Source organism: Rhincodon typus, chromosome 9 (genome assembly GCF_021869965.1).
Source record: "Rhincodon typus isolate 14 chromosome 9, sRhiTyp1.1, whole genome shotgun sequence".
NCBI classification, from domain to species: domain Eukaryota; kingdom Metazoa; phylum Chordata; class Chondrichthyes; order Orectolobiformes; family Rhincodontidae; genus Rhincodon; species Rhincodon typus.
In genome coordinates, this window is record NC_063340.1 from 55650903 (window position 1) to 55673050 (window position 22148).

General features: G+C 41.1%; 1 protein-coding gene across 1 annotated transcript in view; it reads left to right on the top strand.

The window, feature by feature from the left end:
• Positions 1–22148, top strand: part of spata17 (spermatogenesis associated 17) — a 261991-nt gene that overhangs the window by 50620 nt on the left and 189223 nt on the right. The window contains exon 5 of the mRNA XM_048601329.1: positions 20881–21029. Coding sequence (XP_048457286.1) covers positions 20881–21029 — 149 coding nt within the window. The remainder of the gene's footprint in view (positions 1–20880; positions 21030–22148) is intronic.

The window sequence follows — 22148 nt, forward strand, 5'->3', positions numbered from 1 at the left end:
TCCTGCACACTATGTGGTTAGATGTCCTTTTCATGAAAATTATTTAATGGAAATCCTGGTGAGAAATAACCTATTTAGTAACATTTATTTGGCCATATTTCTGAGCAGGATGGTTGACTACATTTGTAAATATGTTTGCATGTCAGAGACTGAGAGAAACAGAAGTAGACAGGCAATTTTAACCCTACCTACCCCAGGTATATAGAATATTAATAAAAACAAGTTGTACTTCTATTGTGTCATTCCTACCACTCACTGGATTTTAACACAAAATCATTGATCCCCTTCCAAGCCTTACACCAGCTAATGGGTCCTGGTGGAATTGGTGTTGAGTATTAACTATTTAATATTAAAGGCAACAAAAACAGAAGGTCCTAGAGAAACTCAGCAGGTCTTGCAGCATCTATAGAGAGAGAAAAACAGCTAATGTTTTGAGTGTAGTGATCCTTTGTTAGAACTCAATTAGAAGTATCACTATTCTTCCTGTCGCATACTGCAGTGTGACCCAATAGCTCCCATTTTATAATGACAGCACACATGGATTTAACAAAACTTCTTAGCTGTTTACAGTTGCAGTCTCTAGCCACTGGATGACTCTGCGGAGCAATTTATGTTCTGAACCAGTTTCCACGTCATCCATGACAACAAGGTGCAGGGCTGGATGAACACAGCAGGCCAAGCAGCATCATAGGAGCAGAGAGGCTGACGTTTCGGGCCTAGACCCTTCATCAGAAAAGGGTGAGGGGAAGGGGGTTCTGAAATAAATAGGGAGAGAGTCATCCATGTTGCTTTTTGCCTTTTAAGTGCCATATTCTTCACGTTGTCATTTGTTATTTTCACTTTTAAGTTTTATATTTTTACTTGTTTCCAAGTCATCTTAAATCTTCAAAATATATCATTGGTGTTTTCTTGATGGGGCATCAGTGTCCTTGGTATCCCATTTGGTTCTCGCACAAGTTGTTTTCTGCCCCCTATCTATATATATTTTCTGCCCCTATATCCACAACTCCACACCAACCTAATGCAAACAAAAACAATTGACTGCCTCTTTGGGAACATGTCTTGATCGCCTCTCTACTACAAATGGAATATGCTCTCCTTTTCTGTGTTTGTTAGTACATATTCTGAAACCATTCTCAACTTCAGCTCTCCCATGCCCAACAGTTTCCAGACAACCTGTTGAAAACTGGGGTCCCCTTTATACCTGTGTTCACTCAGTATTCCATACTCAGTATTTCCTGTGTAGCATAAGACCACATTTAACTGTGTTACTGTAATAACTAACCTTTCTACTCATGTAAGCAGAGGATCTATCTGACACCATACTACCCTATTATGAGTGCAATGGTTTTGCAAATAAGCAGGTCTTATTCCTTGAAATATTCCCTTCAAGTGGAGGTGGGCAGGGGGGAATTGATCATCTGATGCCATGAGTTGTGTCCCATGGTCGTTGACCAAGAGGGTTCAGATGATGGATGGAAATAGAGTAAGTTACTTGCCCCCTAGAAATAGGGTATTTCCACAAGTATTCGGGGGCAGAGGGCAGTCCTTACCAGGCTGTCCTCATTTGGTCATCCTTGTTTGCAGCAGTCATTATCAAGCAGTTCTCATCAGGTGGTCCTTGTAGATAAAAGTCCTCATCAGGCAGTCATCAGACAACTGTCTTCTCCAGATGGAAGATGGATCAGAGAAAGAGGAGTAAGACCCAGGGAAGAGTACCCTCACACCTCAGCAAGACAGCAGGATGCTGTCTTCCTAAATTTAACAAGACCAACACATTCCACACCAACAGGTTGTTTGTCTTCTGGTATCTGTGAACCATCCCCAGTTGTCTCATTGTATACTTTCTTTATCTAATTAACGAAGGTATCAGATTTAAATTGCTTTTCAACAAACTCAATAAACTGTCAGAAAATTGCTTACAAATTGTTGACTATCTATATTAGGTAACTGCGGTGATTGAAGGCCCCGAGATCCACAAAGTTAGTAGTCTGTTCTGCATCTCTTTCCCATGATCAGTGCACCATCCATTTCTTCAGTGGCAGCTGCCTTGAATCAACAACTAGTCAGGGTTGACGTGACTATGAGGGATGTTTATATGGTGACAGGTAGCCACAAATTACTCAGTACTTTTTTTTCCATTTCCTGCACATCTTTCTGTCTGTCTCTGTCTTTCTTTCTGTATATTCTTTAGAACTATTTGTTGTATGAATGTATACTCTTCTTTACTTAATTATTGCCTCCCATCCTACAGTCCGATCTACTTGGTGTCTCATTCCCTTTAAATTCTGAGGGGCATAGGTAGGATAAACAGGAAGGAACTTTTCCCCTTGGTGGAGAGATCAATGACCTGGGTGGAAATTTAAGGCAAGGGACAGGAGGTTTAGAGGAGATATGGGGGACACATATTTTCACTCAGAGGATGGTAGGAATCTAGAACTCACTGCCTGCAAGGGTGGGAGAGTCAGAAACCCTCATAACACTTAAGAAGTATTTATATGTATATTTGCAATAGGCTATAGGTCAAGTGCTAGAAAATAGCATTAGAATGGTTATGTTGTTTTTTAACTGGCATAGACTCAGTAGGCAGAAGGACCTTTTTTCCGCACTGTTGACCTCTCTGACTCTATCAGCTTTGTTCCACGTGATTATCACCCTAACATATTCTGTCTTCTCCTACTTCCACACATCCATACTCTCTTCTCCATTCTTCTGTGCTAGCTTCCCTATTATCATTTCAAACAAGATTGTGTAGATCCAACTTTCCAGCACTAAAGTTTTTCCCTTCTGAATCATTTGCGCAGAGCTAAGAAAATATCTGTTTCTGCAACCTTGACTTGGAAGAAACTTCCTTAAATGGTTGGAGTTTTCTGGGGGGGTTTGGGGTTCAGTACTAACAGGAGTTGGGCCCACCCCCATGGAAATAGGGCTACCAAGTGCCACATAGACTGTTTAAAAGACCCTCCTAGTATTCTGGGACTTTGGACAAGTTATAATAAAAATAATCATAGTCATAGAGATGTACAGCACTGAAACAGACCCTTTGGTCCAACTCATCCATGTTGACCAGCTATCCTAATTTCCATTTGCATGCATTTGGCCCATATCCCTCTAAACCCTTTCTATTCATATAATGATCCAGGTGCCTTTTCAATTTTGTAATTGTACCAGTCTCCACCTCATTCCATACACCCATCACCTGTGAAAAAGTTGCCCCTTAGGTCCGTTTTAAATCTTTCTCCTCTCACCTTAAACCTATGCCCTCTAGTTTTTGACTGCCCCACGCCAGGAAAAGACCTTGTCTATTTACCCTATCCATACCCCTCATGATTTTATAAACCTCTGTAAGGTCACCCCTCAGCCTTCGATGCTCCAGCTAAAATAGCTCCAGCCTATTCAGCCTCTCCCTATAGCTTAAACCCTCCAACCCCGGCAACATCTTTGTAAATCTTTTTTGAACTCTTTCATGTTTCACAACATCCTTCCTAAAGTACGGTGACCAGAACTGCACAATTTCATACCTCATATGACCTCGAACCCTAAACATTTTCCATGTTCCATCCCTGCCAATTCATGCACCTAATGTCCTCATCAACATCCAGTGACTCTTCATATCCTCCATGGCAACCAGTGCTCCTTTCCCACACCCAAAAACCCTCATGAGTAGTCATGAAGGTGGCGTACAACTTACACTAATACCATAATGATAACATTATATCGGGAAAAATCTATTCAAATTGCAGGCACTGATTTTGCTTTTGAACTGAAGGGCACCAACGGCTTATTTTCAAAATTTAAAAAACAAATTATTTAAAGTATGTAATAACTATTTCTATTAGCCTTATCCATCTTGTACACTTAATGATGTCTACTGTTAACAATCCCAAAGGGGTACCTGCATCTCTCCAAATAATTCAGCAAAGTTTAAACATTTTTTAAAATGCATAAAGGTCACAAATCATGTTTTACAAACCTGGGTGATGAAAATTGCTTCTGAGTCAAGTCAACAGCACTTTTAAAAATACTGCTGCTTCTTTGAACTGCAGATATGTGAAACACATCCCACTATTGTTCTTCCCCCTCCCAACCAAGCTGAAATAGCGGATGCTGAATTTAGTTTGGAAATTACATAAGCTGGAGTTCTTCAGCAACTTCCAACTTGGTGAAAATACAGGTCTAAGTCATAGAGTCATAGAGATGTATAGCATGGAAACAGACCCTTCAGTCCAAATCGTCCATGGCAACCAGATACCCTTAAGTAATCTAGTTCTATTTGCCAGCATTTGTCCCATATCCCACTAAGCCGTTCCTATTCATGTACCCATCCAGATGCCTTTTAAATGTTGTAATTGTACCAGCCTTCACCAATTCTTCTGGCAGCTAATTCCATACAAGCACCACACTCTGCGAGAAAATATTGCCCCTTAGGTCCCTTTTAAATCTTTCCCCTCGCACCTCAAACCAATGCCATCTAGTTTTCCTCTCCTGGGAAAAACCCCTTGGTTATTCACTCTATCCATGCCCCTCATGACTTTATAAACCTCTATAACGTCATTCCTTCAGACTCTGACACTCCAGGGAAAATAGCCCCAGCCTATTCAGCCTCTCCCTATAGCTCAAACTCTCCAACCCCAGCAACATCCTTGTAAATCTTTTCTGAACCCTTTCAAGGTTAACAATACCTTTCCTACAGCAGAGAGACTAGAACTGATTGCAGTATTCCAAAATTGTCCTAACCAGTGTCCTGTGCAGCCGTAATATGACATCCCAACTCTTATACTCAGTGCAATGATCAATAAAAGCAAGCGTACCAAACGCCTTTTTCATTACCCTGTCTACCTGTGACTCCACCTTCAAGTGTCAATTTGTGCTTCTAACAATATAAATGAAATGTTTTCAAAAAAATTGATACTTCCACGCTTGTTGATAGGAAACTGGCAAGGAATTAGATGCTGACCAAAAGTAGGGTATGGACAAATGAGCTTTCATCAGGCAGGGTAAAGTATAGACAAGAATGGGAATGTTGCCCAGAGTAATGAAACAAACATCAAGTGAAGAACAATGTTCTCTTTTTTTCTTGTTACTCAGACTAAGAATTAAAAAGGCCCCTTTACTTAAATTTATTTTGTGCTCACCCTACATAGAAAATTCTTGGCTGATGTGCGATACTGCAGTTTAGAGGAAGCATTACTAAACAATTAGCAAATGTGGGAGAGGAAGGCAGAGTAGAGATCAGAATTGAGTGATTGAGGGTGGGTACAGACTTGTAAAGCTAAAGGTTCCAATATGGATAGATAGATACCAGGTCAAAATTATGACCTGCCGGTGCATAAACAGGAGGCTGGATCAGGAACTGTGGCCAAATAATGTTTGATTATCCTTAGAATTAAGCTTTAGATGTAATTAAATTTCATGTTTAATTATATAAATTTGTCTTCGATGTAAATAAAACTCTCGAAAGAGGGAGTTGGAAACATGGCTGTTTATGCCACAGGAGTACCTAATATTTGGATACCTATTCAGTAGTGACAAGTGTGGAAATGTAAGCTAATCTTGCAGTTTATTTCTAGGCATCATTGCTAGTGTGGCTGCCAGGAATGATTGGTTTATAGCATAGGTAAAAAAATGTACCAAGGAGCAAATATAGATTCTATAAATAATTTTAGATATAGATGCATTGATTTAAATGCACTATACATAGACAGCTACTTATTTGTAAAACTCCTGGTGATATTTTGATAAATAAACTATGACATAGAATTTTTTTGAAATAAAAAAACTGCTATCTAATTATGTTTGACACTTGCTAAGTAGACATCAACTAAACAAAAATCAACCAGATGAATTTTTGTAACCTCTCCGAAATGGTAATGATTTGAATTATTTTGCAGAAAATAATTGATCCTAGAGAGAATTTGCTACTGTTCTCATTGGATGCAAAGGAAATGGTGATTAAATTTGAAAGACATTCTCTAGGCTGAATTTTCACATTTTTTTGGCAAAGATTTTTTTGCAGAGATTCATGGCAGGCAGTCCATCATGACCTATGTTGATTTTTCTCATGCTATTTTCTGCTGCTGAGCCCACTGATTATGCAACCAGTATTTGGAATCCTCTGACTCCTGGAATTGCATGGCGGATGTGCTCACCACTGCCAGGACTTTACGGTTTACACAGCTGGCATCATATAGAAACCCTAGCTCCATAGCACCTCAGTCACTGTAAACCAGAAACTGCCCTTTATACTCTGGTCCTGCACTCTTATCCCAAAGGACAGGGCAAGTTAACTCCTTGGTTTACCCACAGGGACTTAGAGGTGCTCGTGGACAGGTTTGCCAAAAGTAGACCAGTGCTTTTTACTGCTGTCCAGCAAGAGAGGCTACTAGATACAGCCACCTGGCTCGAAATAGCAGCCCGAGCCAGTATAGTTTCTTGGGGTAAAAGAACTATCCATCAGTGCAGGAAGAAGGTGAGTGACCCTTTGTGCTCTGCAAGTGTACCTGCCACCAACTTCTTTCTCCACCCTCACACACACATGGTCATTACACACTCACACTTGGCCACTTCAAATACCTCAAACCAAGGCTCATGTACTGCGAATCACGCTATTGTATGTAGCATGTCTAATTAATAGCTCTCACTTACCGGATCCTCCCAAACTCTTCCTGCCCTCTGCATTTCCTATTCCTCACTACTCCTAATACCTCTCCTATTCACTTTCTTCACACTCAATCCCTCCTTCTGTATCATTGCAGGAAAAATGTCTCATAATTGGACAGGGAGGATGAAGACCATCAGTGGTCTGGCAGACATTAAGGCCCTCACCCATATGAAGAAAAAATGTTGGAAGGGGCTGGAGAAAAGGGCAACCATTCATATGGAGATATGGAGACCTCCATGAGAAACCAACATGCTATCATTGTGCTGTTCTCTGCCGTGCCGCTCTCCCATTAATACCAATGCTAACTGATTCTTATCCTGAACATGCTTTTAGCCCTTTTCCGCAACTAATTCCTTCTCTTTTATGCAGACACCAGTGGAACCTAGCAAACCAAATGTAAAGAGGCTAGCACCAGAGACTTTTAGCTCCATCTCCACTTCTGAAGAAGAAGCCATTCAGAAAATGCACTGACAAGGGTTTCACCCACATCCTTTACCAGCTCAGAAGCTTATAACTCGGTGGTTCTCTTTTTGGATTAAATTCAGGAGAACATTCTCATGAGCACAACACTGACATGCCTCTACAGCTGCTGAGGAAGAAATGACCCAGCTCTCTGGCATTCAGAGACTGTCAGAGATCAGGCACATGCTCAGCCCTTGATAGAAAATGATATCCATGGTCTTAGCCATTAATTACTTTATCAAAATGCATAGAGAGGCTTACAAACAGGCAGATTTATCGGAGGTAATCAGAAACCTGATTGAAGGACAGAGTCTTTCATTATCAATGCTGTGTGCATGCTGCTTCAGCATGTGTCCATCTGTCCTGCACCATGGACAAGTTGGTGGCCACCTTTGACACCCAGGTTCAGCAAAATGCTCAGTGTGCACAGATATGCACTCCATCTCTCCAGCTATAGGTGCTCAGCATCAATGCAAGCTGAGAGGGGTTGAGGGACCTCAACCTCACTCCAGGTAATCCTTCCTCTCAGGGAGACAAAGTGGCATTAGCAGGCACCTGGGGGAGGGGTGTTTCCCACAGGCCCTTGAGCGTCCTGTCAGGACATTCCAGAGGTGCTTAGCCCTTCCACATTCCCCATGCCTATGATGCTAAAGCCTGCAGAAACCCAGGCTAGGGAGGGTGAGCCTGTATCCGGGTAACTCTCAACCATGCTGGGCCCTCTAGCCCAATTGCCCTTGAGATGACCAGCCAAGTCTTCCAGGCCAACAAGACCAAGTATAGAGGAGGCTTCTCCCAACCTTGCTATGGAAGTCAGGATTGCACTTTGACATAGAGGGAAAGGAAAAAAATACCTACTGTGTGTACATTGCTAGTGCAGGTGACACTTAAGTAAATAATCCTGTACTTTTATAAATGTTTGTTTGCTTACACCGTAAAATGCTGTAGTCTCCTTGTAGCTGCCCTGGTGAAGTTGCACCTTTGTGAGATATGAGCAGCTTCATCAGACATCCCAAGGATGAAAAAATTTACAATGGCCATTATTGATCACCTCTCACAAGCAGCTAACTTCTTGACTGCAGATAGTTTCCGATGTCATGGACCCTTGATGACTGCAGCCAAGGCATTACACTTTAATGTGGACAACAAAGAACAAAGACAATAAAGGACAAAGAACAGTACAGTAGAGCAACAAGCCCTTTGGTCTAACAAGACTGCACTGATTAAACTAACCACCTTTTGCCTCTATGCAGTCAGTATTCCTTTATTACCTGCCTTTTCACATATCTGTTAAGATGCCTCTTTAATGTTGCTATTGTATCCCCCTTCACCACCCTATCCATCAGCACATTCCAGGCACTGTGGAAAAAAAAAACTCGCCTCTCACATCTCCTTTAAACTTAGCCCATTTTACTTTAAACCCAGGTCCCCTAGTAATTGCCATTTCTCTGCCCAAGTCATCAGCCTATCTATATCCTGTTGTATATTCTGGCAATTTTCACTATCGACAACTCCTCCAATCTTTGTGTCGTCCACAAAATTACTAATCAGGTCACAAACATTCTCCTCTAAATTATTTATATATATTACAAACAACAGGGATCCCAACACTGACCCCTGTGGAACACCACTGGTCGTAGATCACCAGTCAGAAAAATAGCCTTCCGTTGCCACTCTGCATCTTCTATGACTAAGACAGTTCTGCATCCATCTTACCAGCTCACCTCGGATCCCATGTGACTTCACCTTTGGTATCAGCCTGCCATGAGGGACCTTGTCAAAGGCCTTGCTAGAGTCGATATAAATAACATCTAACACCCTGCCCTCATTAATCGTTTTTGTCACTTCCTCAAAAAATCTCAATCAAGTTTGTGAGACATGATCTTTCCTGCACAAAGCCATGCTGCTTATTGCTAAAATATTCATATTTTTCCAAATGTGAGTAAATCCCATCCCTCAGGATTTTCTCCAACATTTTCCCTACCACTGGCATAAGGCTTACTGGCTTTTAATTTCCATGATTATCCCTGTTGCCCTTATCAAACAAAGGAACAATTCCAGTGACTAATTTTCAATTCTCTGGCACCTTGCCTGTGATTAAGGGGGATACAAAGATTTCATAAAAGGCTGCAGCAATTTCCTCCCTCATCTCCCTCAGTATTCTGGAACAGATCCCATCAGGTCCTGGGGAGTTATTTACCTTAATGCTTTTTAAAACATCCAACACTTCCTCCTTTTTTATATTGGTATGCCCTGGAATTTATCTCAAGACTGATCATCCACCAGGTCTTCCTTTGTGAAGGTACTTTGTTAAGGACCTCACCCACTTCCTCCAGCTCCATCCAAAATTCCAACCTTTATCCTTAAGTGGACTTACCATTTTCCTAACTACCCTCTTACTCCTTATATATGTATAAAACTTTTTGGGATTTTACTTAATCCTGTCGGCCAAAGACATTACATGGCCACTTTTAGCCCTCCTAATTCCTTGTCTGAGTTCTTTCCTGCTATCTTTCTCCTCTTTGAGGGCTAAATCTGTCTTCAGTTTCCTAAACGTTATGTATGCCTCATTTTTCTTTTCGACTAAGCTCTCAGTATCTCTTGTCATCCAAGGTTCCTGAATACTTTTATCTTTATCCTTCTTTTTCACAGGAACATTCTAGTCCTGAACTCTAATCAATTGGCTTTTAAAAGATTCCCACATGCCAGATGCAGGTTAACAGCTGCCCCAAATCTACATGCATTGTCACAATTAGCCTTTCACCAGTTTAGTACTTTCATGCAAGGACTACAATTCTCCTTATCCGTTAGTAACTTAAAACTTATAGAATTATGGTCACTATTCCTGAAATGCTTCCCAATTCAAACTTCGATCACCTGGGCTTATTTCCTGATACCAGATCTGGTATTGCCTCTTCCCTCGGTGGACTATTTAAATGTTCTTTCAAAAATTTTCCTGGACATACCTAACAAATTGCAAGCCCCCCGGAACTAAGCAAGTTCAAGTCAATAAAAGGGAAGTAAAAATCACCCACACAATAACCCTATTACTTTTGTATTTTTCTACAATTTGTCAACATATCTATTCCTCTATCACATTCTGGCTGTTGGGAGGCATATAATACAATTCCATTAAAGTGATTGCACCATTCCTATTCCTGACCTCTACCCATATGGTCCTGCTGGGTGAGCCTATCAAGGTGTCCTCTCTCAGTACTTCTCTCAGATATTCTCCCTTATCAGTAATGCAATGCCCCAACTCTTTCACATTCTTCTCTATCTCACCCAAAAGCATCTAAGTCCTGGAACATTAAGCTGCCAGTCTTGTCCCTCTCTGAACCACAAAATATCAGGCTGACTCTTCTTGGTGGCCTTGCATTTTTCCTCTTCCATCTTCTTCATGGGATGCAGACTCTGTTATTTTAACCCCATAGAGTTTAAAAACATTGTGCAAGGATTCCAGTTGGTCCTACCCTGCATAGATCATCCATACTTACACCCACCTTGTGAGTGAGTGAATGGAATCAGTGATAATTTCAAACACCTCTAGAGACAATATTCCATTCCATCTTTCAGCTTTTCAATGGAGTGCTATCATTCAAGGCTGAGAGGTGTACAATGGGAAGTTCATATTGCTACTCCCCTTCTTAATGCAGTGACCTGCCAAGAATAGCTGCACAAAGTGCTGCCTCAATTAGGTTAAGAACTGTCCTACAGGATGCTCAAGCATTTTTGACAACTTAGCAATCTATATGAAATCTGAAACATTGAAGGCTGAACAAGTGAAAAAAAGGTGCCTCAGGATCATCCCCAACCTGCTGCCTATCATGTGAGTCTTCACAGCGCAACAATTAGATAACATATGCTGGCTGAAGCCTTAAAAGCCACCTAACTTCAATGCCATATGATATTACTGCACTGTCTCACTGACTGCTGCTTTCTCCTGAACAGTGACGAGGACATGTAATGTACAGATGCTTTAAGGTGGGAATCAGCTGAAGATACAACACATACATTCACATTGCAAAGTAAACACGAATCAGGGATTATTTATCATATAAGCTACAGAAGGTGAAACAATAAAATGGTGTCCAAATCCAACTCATTCATTCTGAAACAACAAGGTGCAGGGCTGGATGAACACAGCAGGCCAAGCAGCATCATAGGAGCAGAGAGGCTGACATTTCGGGCCTAGACCCTTCATCAGAAAAGGGGGAGGGGAAGGGGGTTCTGAAATAAATAGGGAGAGAGTGGGAGGCATATAGAAGATGGATAGATGGATAGGTGGAGAGGAAACAAACAGGTCGAAGAGGCGGGGATGGGGCCAGTAAAGATGAGTGTAGGTGGGGAGTTAGGAAGGGGATAGGTCAGTCCAGGGAGGACGGACAGGTCAAGGGGGCGGGATGAGGTTGGTCGGTAGGAGATGGAGGTGCGGCTTGAGGTGGGAGGAGGGGATAGGTGGGAGGAAGAACAGGTTAGGGAGGCAGGGACGAGCTGGACTGGTTTTGGGATGCGGTAGGGGGAGGGGAGATTTTGAAACTTGTGAAATCCACATTGATACCCCATCCCAGGCCCCAAGAAGACTTTCCACATCAAGCAGATGTTCACCTGCACATCTGCCAATGTGGTATACTGCATCCGCTGTACCCGGTGTGGCTTCCTCTACATCGGGGAAACCAAGCGGAGACTCGGGGACCGCTTTGCAGAACACCTACGCTCGGTTCGCAACAAACAACTGCACCTCCCAGTCGCGAACCATTTCAACTCCCCCTCCCATTCCTCAGACGACATGTCCATCCTGGGCCTCCTGCAGTGCCACAACGATGCCACCCGAAGGTTGCAGGAACAGCAACTCATATTCCGCTTGGGAACCCTGCGGCCCAATGGTATCAATGTGGATTTCACAAGTTTCAAAATCTCCCCTCCCCCTACCGCATCCCAAAACCAGTCCAGCTCGTCCCTGCCTCCCTAACCTGTTCTTCCTCCCACCTATCCCCTCCTCCCACCTCAAGCCGCACCTCCATCTCCTACCGACCAACCTCATCCCGCCCCCTTGACCTGTCCATCCTCCCTGGACTGACCTATCCCCTTCCTAACTCCCCACCTACACTCACCTTTACTGGCCCCATCCCTGCCTCTTCGACCTGTTTGTTTCCTCTCCACCTATCCTCTCCTCTATCCATCTTCTATATGCCTCCCACTCTCTCCCTATTTATTTCAGAACCCCCTTCCCCTCCCCCTTTTCTGATGAAGGGTCTAGGCCCGAAACGTCAGCCTCTCTGCTCCTATGATGCTGCTTGGCCTGCTGTGTTCATCCAGCCCTGCACTTTGTTGTCTCAGATTCTCCAGCATCTGCAGTTCCTACTATCTCTCATTCATTTTGAAAGCAGGTTTCAATTAGGTCTCATGCTTGATGATGCGTTTTCTGTCAGGACCTTCAATAGCCCTCCTGTGCAATGTTCTGAGATGTTCTCAAAGCAACATGAGTGCAGTCTATAGCACATGGGTGAAGGCAGTGATAATGGAAAATTCCACTGCCTGAGCTGCTTGACCGTCGTCATCATGGGGTAATCATATAAACTGCTGTAATCTGGAGAAAATGCAATCAGTGACATCCATATGCATTTGTGGATTGAGGTTTGGAAGATGCCTCCAGTTGTTCTCTGAAAATGCTGCTGGCATAAACATTTAGGGCCAATATAATATTGACAACACAGGGATGGCTACCCATTCCTTCTATGCACAAGTCCTGCTCCAACAGACTATAATGTTGTAGTGATGGCTCCTGATATCCTTTGTCTCCACTTGCTCTGGGTTTCTGACAATGGTAGATGATAACAGCAAGGTTAGAGATTCAAGGTCTGGTCTTTCTCCTCCACCTCCTTGGTAGATCTTCACCAGTTTTCACTCCCTCTGGAAGCAGTACAGGATCCACTAGAGATTAGTGTTCTTGCGGGGATGGGAAGCAATGTTGTAATTTGTCTCATCTTTGACGCTGTTGTTATATGTCCAACAAAGTCACAAGAAATCGTCCAAGCGAGAGTTGCATGTTAAATTCATGAGCCACTTATCTGTGGGAAATGATGTAAGATTGTGAGAACTCTCCCTCCCACAGCTTTCTGGCTCTTCCTACGCTCTATGACATCTCACACTTCTATCCTGAGTTGCCCTTTCACTATAATCATTCCATCAGCGAACCAGTCCAATAAACTCCAAACCCAGACTTGAGCTTCCCACTTTTGCCAGGACTGCATGGACTGCCCCCTAATAAGCCCTCTGCCAAACTTTTAGGGCTGACCATGGCTAAATTTCCAGACTAACTTTTCAGGACAGTCCTAACCTAGAATTGCCCAGCCCCCAGAGGGATGTCTCCATAGCAGCTTGACTGATGTACCTGTAATCACCAGATGTTTACACTTATAGGATTGACCAAGGCCCAATTTCCTGGTCTCTTCATGGACACTGCTCCCTGGTGTCTGGTTGAACCAAGCATCTGTCTACATGTAGTGGCATCGCTGACTGACCATAGTCCTCCTGCATTCTACTAAAGACAGGTCACCTTTCAAACATGGCCATTTACTGGAAGCATATGCTGTGTGTTTGCCACGTTAGCTGTTGGAACATGCTACTGACGCAATTTTGACCTAGCATGGTTTTGTACGGCACATGTCTGCTCACTTGACTGTTCAGTGCTTTGAAAGTTGCCTAATTCTTCCTTTGCACTAAAAACCAATGTAAGCCATGGAGACTGGCAGCGTCCAAGTCAACATGAAGTGAGTGATTGCTAAGAAAGTATTACAAGAACCATAAGACATAACCTTTTGGATACATGAGATGCATGTATCCCTGTGCCCAAATAGACTTAACAGAAGCATGCAAGTCATAAGTGTTCCTGAGCTCCAAACTGAACTCCTGAAGAGCTGAAGTGTGTGTGAACGAATCCGAAAGCAGCCATGATGATGTGGTGAGGCTAGTGGCTTAGCAATGCCCCAATTGAGCTGCTGGATGAAGGCCTGGTGAAGCAAGCAGCAGGCTGTGACCATCATGTAATAACTTTGACTTTTGTAATGGGAATTGGTGTTGTCAAGTTTCTCAGGGAAGGAAAGGAGAGTTGGGAGCTGTAAAGAAATGGGGCATGATTAGCTATTAATGAGATTTAAATGCATAGAAATAACGTGGATGCCACTTATTGTGTGATTCAGAACTCGCCATTTAAATCACAAGGGGAAAAGTGAAAAAAAATTCAACATCAGGCATCAGAATTTTTCATTTTTGCCATATTTACCCAACTTTCACCCATTGGCCATGCTGGTCAAGGCAGCAGAATATTCGACCTTCTGTGTGAATTTTATAAGCTCACTCTCTGGGCACTGATTCCTACCAACCAGGAGCGCATGTTCGTATTTATATTACATAGCATTGAAACAAATGGGCAGTAAAGTGTTTAATTCAACAAAAACAACTTTGTATTCATGTACTTAAATTCTTGATGTGTGCTACCAGAAGGTGAAGGCCTAGCTTTATGTGCACATTTGCAAGGTCACCCCTTTAATTTGCTCACTAAAATGTACATTCAAATTTTTTTTAAAAATCCCTTTGACCGAAAAGAGTAAAAACGTTAACGTTTCTCCACAGTAAGGTGTTCTGTATCAGAAGTCATTTAACGTGCCTTCTCCAACATTACTGATCATCCAACCAGTATTTAGTTCACTGCAACAGTGATTAAAGAATAGAGAAGGATTATTGGTTAATCAAAACCATGAAAGCTAATGGAGAATACATGAAAAATTAATCTGAACTGGATTTAGGATAATATGAAGAGATTAATTTAAACAGACAGCATATTGCTATTAAACATCATATTAGTATTCACTTTTACACATTATGTAAAGCAATAATGAATGAGAACGTGGGCTGAAACCAAGATAAATGCACACCTTCAAGTTCACCGTAGGTTTTACTACTTTCTTGATTTTTTCTTATCATAGTCCAAACCAAATTATATATTCAGGGTGAGATCCAGTTCCAGTCTTTGCCATTTTGAGTCCTTGGCATCGAAATCTGTTTACATTGGACTTAGGGCATATAGTAACTGAAATAGCAGCTAAAGAATATCACGCTGAATTTGATGAGCAAGAGGATCACATGAAATTGGTCCTCTGACAGAATGTGACCTGCTTTCTGAGAATGCCAGTCTTTCCTCAAGGCAATGTGTCAATCACAAAGAACATAAAAGGTTAGTATGCAGGTACAGCAAATAATTAAGAAAGCTAATAGAATGTTATGGTTTATTGCAAAGGGAATTGAATACAAATGTAGGAAGGTACAGCTTCAATTATGCAGGGAATTGGTGATACACAATCTGGAGTGCTCTGTGCAGTATTGGTCTTCCTTCTTAAGCAAAGATATCAATGCTTGGAAGCAATTTAGGGAAGATTTATTAGACCAATTCCTTGGTATGCGGTCTAATGAGAAAAAGATGGACAGAATTGTCTGGTGTCTACTGAAGTTTAGAAGAACAAGAGATGACTTACTTGAAACATAAAAGATCCTCTCGGATCTTGACAGGATGATGTATAAAGGACGTTTCCTCTGCTGAAAGAATTTGGAGCTGGGGGTATCTGTTTAAAAATTAAGGTCACCCATTTAAAACAGAGATGCAGATTTTTTTTTCTCACAAGAGTACCATGAGTCTTTGGAATTTTCTTTGCAAAAGGTGGTATAAGCAGAGTCTTTTAATATTTTTAAGGCAGGGATAGATAGATTCTCAATGAGCCAAGGGATGAAACGTTATCAGACCTCGGCAGGAATGTGAAGCATCCAGATCAGCCATGATCTTATTGAATGGTGGAGCAAGCTCGAGGGTCTGGCGGGCCTACTCTTGCTCCTAATTTGTTTTGATCACATAAAGAAGATGGTGAGAATACCAGCACGGGACCTGTTTGAAAGGGAGAGTGAGGAAGAAATTAAGGGGTGAGCAGTGAGGTATAATTTTTAAGTCACACCAGGGGATGAACGTACTTTCTGATTCCACATTGAGGTAACTTAATCATATTTATCATTTTGCTGATAACCTCCAGTGGTCTCTTTAAAATGTATTGGTTGGGATATGTTTTGCTTGAGAAAACTGCTGCATGCACATTGGATAATCAGATCAGCCAACACCTTATTTAATGGCATAATGAGCTCACGGTCGACATCAGCTTCTAATTCGTGTGTTTGTAGGTTGAATTTGAGCTGCTGTTTGATTAGAATTGGTGGCTAAATCCCGGAAGGAATGGAGCTGGAATTCTAACAAAGTAAGATCAAAGCTTTGAAGGATATTTTGGCTGAAATTGTTGCTAAGTGGGCTACTTAAAAGATCTGAGTGATCTATCTGTGTGTCTAAGGACCATGTCTTTTTGTTTACCCCTATTTTTAAAAGTGGACTGAAATGAAAAAAAGAACTATTTTAAAACCAAGGATTGTTATATAACAAGGTGTGGAGCTGGAGGAACACAACAGGCCAGGCAGCATCAGAGGAGCAGGAAAGCTGATGTTTTGGGTCCACACCCATCTTCAGAAGAAGCATCCAGACCTGAAACGTCAGCTTTCCTGCCCCTCTGATGCTTGCCTGGTTGGCTGTGTTCCTCCAGCTCCACACATTGTTACCTCAGACTCCAGCATCGGCAGTTCCTACTATCTCCAAGGATTGTTACATGTTGTTAAAGTTGAGTAACTTGGTGTTCATTGTAAACATTGTTTATACAGCTGCTTGTTCGAGCAGTGGTTAGCTTGCAGACAAACTGGAGTCAAGGAATTGTGTACAGATGGAGCTTTGGTTGATAGAAGTAGTGATTGCGTTGTGGACTAGTGACTGATTGTCAACGACAAAAGGCCTTCTACTTGCCAACAACTGTGTGATTGGTTCTCAGGTAGCTGAACAGCTTGGACCCATGAACAAGGTAGAAGGAAGATACCACTAGCTCAGGAGTTTTCTTTGTTCTCTGCTGTAAAAGCCTGAAGAAAACCATTTTATCTTTCCTCCAGCAGTTGCTGTAAGCTGTGATTTTTACTTGCCAAGTCAGAGATCTTTTAGAAGTGAACAAGCCACCCTGTGCCTCTGACAAGCCAGTGAAAACATCCAGAGAAGGAAGAACGAGAAACAGCGTTCTGACCAACACAAGAACCATTCAATGGGTGCAATGGGTCTTAGATGATGTTGTAAGCCTTTCCACAGCAACGGGCTGTGTAAATGGAGTCCATGGATGGAAAGTTTCATTCCCCATATATTTTCTCCAGGTTTAGTTCCAAACTTCCCAACTGAAGTAAGGAAATTAAAATGACACGTATCTGATATATAACTTCGTAACCAACAATTTTTTTTAAAATTCATTGTGTGTGTTTCATATGTCAATTTATATCACAGCCATTGAATTCAGTTCAGCAATTCAAATCTGTGAATAAAACATTAAACTTTATTTGTACTTGTAAGCTTGGGAATGAAATATTTAACTGTTTGCACTAGGCCTATGGCCTGAGCAATGGTCAATTTCATTTAAAGCATTTTATTGTAGTTTTATTAGCACTAATGAAGGAAACTCCCTTTCTAGCAAAATATTGTGAATACAAAATATAAAGATTTAGTCAAAGAGTATGGATAGTAAAAGAGCTAAAAGTTAAAACAAAATAGAAAAGGGACACTGACAAATTTCAGAAGCAAGATGCATTTCATAGCCAGGAAGATTTGGGAACTAACAATAAAGGAATTTAAAAAAAGGACAAGAGATAAAGAGAGGTCATGAGAAAAAAAATCAGGCATTATTAAATTGAATCCTTAAGTATTTTAAAAATGTACGTGTATAGTTAAGCATATTAAGGAATCAAAGGGAAAATTTCATATCAAGATGCAGGGTATGGATAAAGTATTACATGGATAGGTTTGTTATCTTCACAAAGAAAGTGGATGATATGAAGCTTATATTCAAAGTGGAGAAGGCAGTTATGGTCAGGATAATAACAGCTGGGGAAAATTATCTAAAACGCTTAATATTACTGGAAATTGGTAAGTAACCTGGTTTAACTAGAATGCATCCTAAGTTGCTGAAGGGAACAAAAGTAGAAATAGTAGAGATATTGATCACAATTTTTCAGTCCTTGTTAGATACAGAAGTGATGCTGGAAGACTGGAGAGTTTTTAATCTACATCATTGCTCTATAAAGGAGAAGGGATAAATTGGCCAACTAAGGCCAGTCAGTCTAATGTTGATGGTGGGGAAATCATTGGAAAACATTATTTGAGACAAAATAAACTTGCATTTGGAAAAACATGGATTAATCATGAAGAGCTAGCATAAAATTTTTAAAAGTAAATTAGTCTCTGACTGAATTGTTGGACTTTTTTGATAACATAACAGAGAATGTTGATCTAGGCAGGATAGCAAGTGTTGTTTATGTGGGCTTTCGTAAGGCATGTGACAAAATGCCACACTGAAGGCTCATTAAGGGGATTGAAGCCCATGCAACTCCAGAGAAAGTAATGGTTTGGATACAAAATTAGCTCCGTGACATGGAGCAAAGTGTGATAGTGATACTGGATAAATGGTTTTCAGACTGAGAGGTAGTTTGGTGTGGTTTTCCCAAGGAACAGTTTTGGGTCCATTGATGCATTATAAGATTTGCAGATGTTATGAAGGCTTGTCAATGTAGTAGGTAGTGGTGATAATAATTATAGGTTTCAAGGCAATATTGGGAAGATGGTGAAATGGTCAAAACCATTGTGGCTTGAATTGAATGTGGAGAAGTGTGAAGCGATGCAGTTTGGAAGAAAAAAACAGTACCCAATAAATGGCACAATCTGAAAGTTCTAGATGAACAGAGGGATCTTGGCAGTCATATGCACAAATCCTTAAATGTAACAGGACAAGAAAAGATGGTTTAAAAGTATAATTGGGTTTATAAATAGAGGAAGAGAATATAAAAGAGATTGCACTAGATCTTCATAATTCATTGATTACACCTCAGGTGATATAATGTAGTCAATTTTGAGAACCACATTTTAGGAAACATGACAAGACCTCTGAATGAGTACAATGGAGTCTTTCCAAGATGTTACTAGCGATGAGGAATTTCAATTATAAAAAATGGTTGGAAAAGTTATGACCTCCTCTATTTTGATCGAACAGATAGCGACAAATCATCCCTCTGGTGAGTGGATCAGTAGCTAAAGTCATTTCGTGGTATTTAAAGAGGTGATGGGGATCTCATAGCTAGCTAGGAAGGTGGTGAGACCCCCATGTTGCCTGAAATGGGATGCTTTGGTTGCACTAAAGAATCAAGGACCAGGGCAATAAAGAGTCAGTACGAGTCTAAAGGCACATACCAACAGTCATTAGACAGCATAAATGTCTTTATTCAATCTCCGATACGTTCTTTTGAGGAAGACTCACCACTTTTAATACCACTCAGACATTTAACTGGACAGTGACTGCCTTCCCTGGATCAAGGACCTTCTGCAGTGTACCAGGGAAACAGTGGCTGTTGTCGTAATCACAGCCATTCAAAATCTATTATCCACTACTAGATCCCAGGCCATAAGTGAGTGATGGCAGGAAGCCAATACAAAGTGGGTTTACAGGGGCTTGGTAGAAAGATGTTTGACAGCAAGAACAGGGCAGAGCTCTTAGTAGGCACCTCCTTCCTTTCCAATGCCTGGTACCTCGATCAAGCACTGAGTACCTTTGAGCAAGTAACCACTTGGGAACCCAAAAGTAATCTACCTGAGATGTTATCTCAGATTCTCCAGCATCTGCAGTTTCTACTATCTCTGAAGTAATCTACCTCACAGATTTGCCCATCATTCTCCCTGCCTTCCAGCAAGTTAACTGCACTGGGCCACATGATGTGGCTCTTAAGTGGTATTATTTGCCCACAAGGTCTGAATTGATGACAGGACAGCCAGGCCGTCTACTGGGCTTCCCACCACACACTTATTCAGAGTGGAGGCAAAAGACCACAGAGCAAGACAATAAATTCAACCCATGGACTGAAAATTGTTGGCTAAAAGTTTGGAGGGAAGGTGAGAATTATTTATCACTGAGAGTTGTAAGAAATTGGAATGCTGTATTTGAAAAACTGGAGGAAGTTGATTCCATAAATAATAAATAAGGCAGTTGAATTTATGAAATTTACAGGTTTAGGAACAAAACGTTGGGCCATGGGACTAAGCATAATTTCTTTTTCAAAGAACTGGCACAGATGCTGTTGGTTGAGTGGCTTTTATATTTATATGAAAATCACCAACCTGTAGTGAGTTTTGGTGTGGGAGATAATCTGACATCGCCCTATTATCTCTAAATTAGTGCATCCTATTGACTCATCATGATAAAGCATTGATGGTAACTCTGAAAATTGTGGTTTAGTGATGAGAGACACATTGAAGAACAATTAGGATGTAAATTACAAAGGGTTAATAATGACTGAGTCCAAATTTTCATTCTGCAATATGCTGGGAAGCATTTATAACTCAATATGATATTGATTAACAGTTTCAAAATCGAACTGCTTTTTCCAGCTTTGGACACTTTTGAATTCTCATCTATCAACAAAATGTTATCAACTTTCAATGTTCTTTGTAACTGTATATCAAAAGGTATTATTTTTATAAATAATTTACAATAGAGAAGCTGGCAGCACTTACACAGACATGCAGGTTCCTCAGTCATCAATAATGTGTCAAAAAACATGACAATAAAACATTTACCTTATCCTGTTCCTGTCAGGGTCCCTTCCGCGATACTGCTGAAGTATTGCAACAGCGCTACAAGCCTTTGGAGCCAACCTTGCGGGTGGCGACATCAATCATGTCTGAGAAGGAGGCCAGAGAGGAGATGAAAAGAGAAGAATGGAGAAATCGTATACATGATGATATGTAAGTCATTGTCTCTAACACCTCTTATATACATTTTCATGTAGTATGCAGTTGTTGCTAGTCTTGAGAATTAATTGTAGTGTGTTATTATTGGTTCAGTAAAGTAATAATACCAATGTTACATTTCAATTTAAAAATAATATACTTCAATTTTATGCAAATGATTGTGTACAGTGGAACAGGGAGACTTAGCAGTTCTATCAGGCCCACCTTGGACCGTAATCTGGATGAAGTACAAGATGCATGTATCTAAAGACATATATGCAGAACCATGGCAAGTTAATCTGCCAGCCTCATTTGTTACTATTATACTTGACAGTTGTAGCCACAGAGGCAACTTGCTGCTGAAGACGGACAATAACTTTGGCCTGTGGGAATGTTGGCTAATGACCTAAGGCATTTCCATGGAGGAAGGAATCAGAAAGGGAAAGAGAGGTGGCCAGAAATACTTTTCTGATGAAGGGTCTAGGCCCGAAAGGTCAGCCTCTCTGCTCCTATGATGCTGCTTGGCCTGCTGTGTTCATCCAGCCCTGCACCTTGTTGTCTCGGATTCTCCAGCATCTGCAGTTCCTACTATCTCTGGCCAGAAATACTTTTGTCCCTTCTTGCTCCACATTCATATAAGTTTACTTTTTAAATGTACTTTTTTGTTGGTTTCCAGCAATTTCTTTAAGAAACAGGTAGACCTGCTAATCATGAAGGAAACAAATCCAAAATTAATTTTTTGTTTGTGTCCTCGAGTGGCAAATGGTTTTGGTGCACTCTATACAGGTTTTGAAGGTTGTCTCACTACATTGGACTTCTTTGGACCTGTTTACTGCCAGTAAACATACATAATGGAGTCAAATTTTACAAATACAATATGGTTACCATGAAAATGAAGTCCATACAACCCATTAAGGTCATCAGACAGAAATATGACTCAACTTTAGAACTAGAAAACATGCCATTCTTTCTGAACTATGTACACTTAATTATGAGTTCAAGTTTACCTTTACCCTGTTTATCAGGAAAACCATTTATATTTGGGCATGAACAAATGCATTTCAAGAAGTAAGGCTGTATCAACTTACTTGTTGGTATGCATAAATATTGAAAATTTGATTTGAAACATGGGTT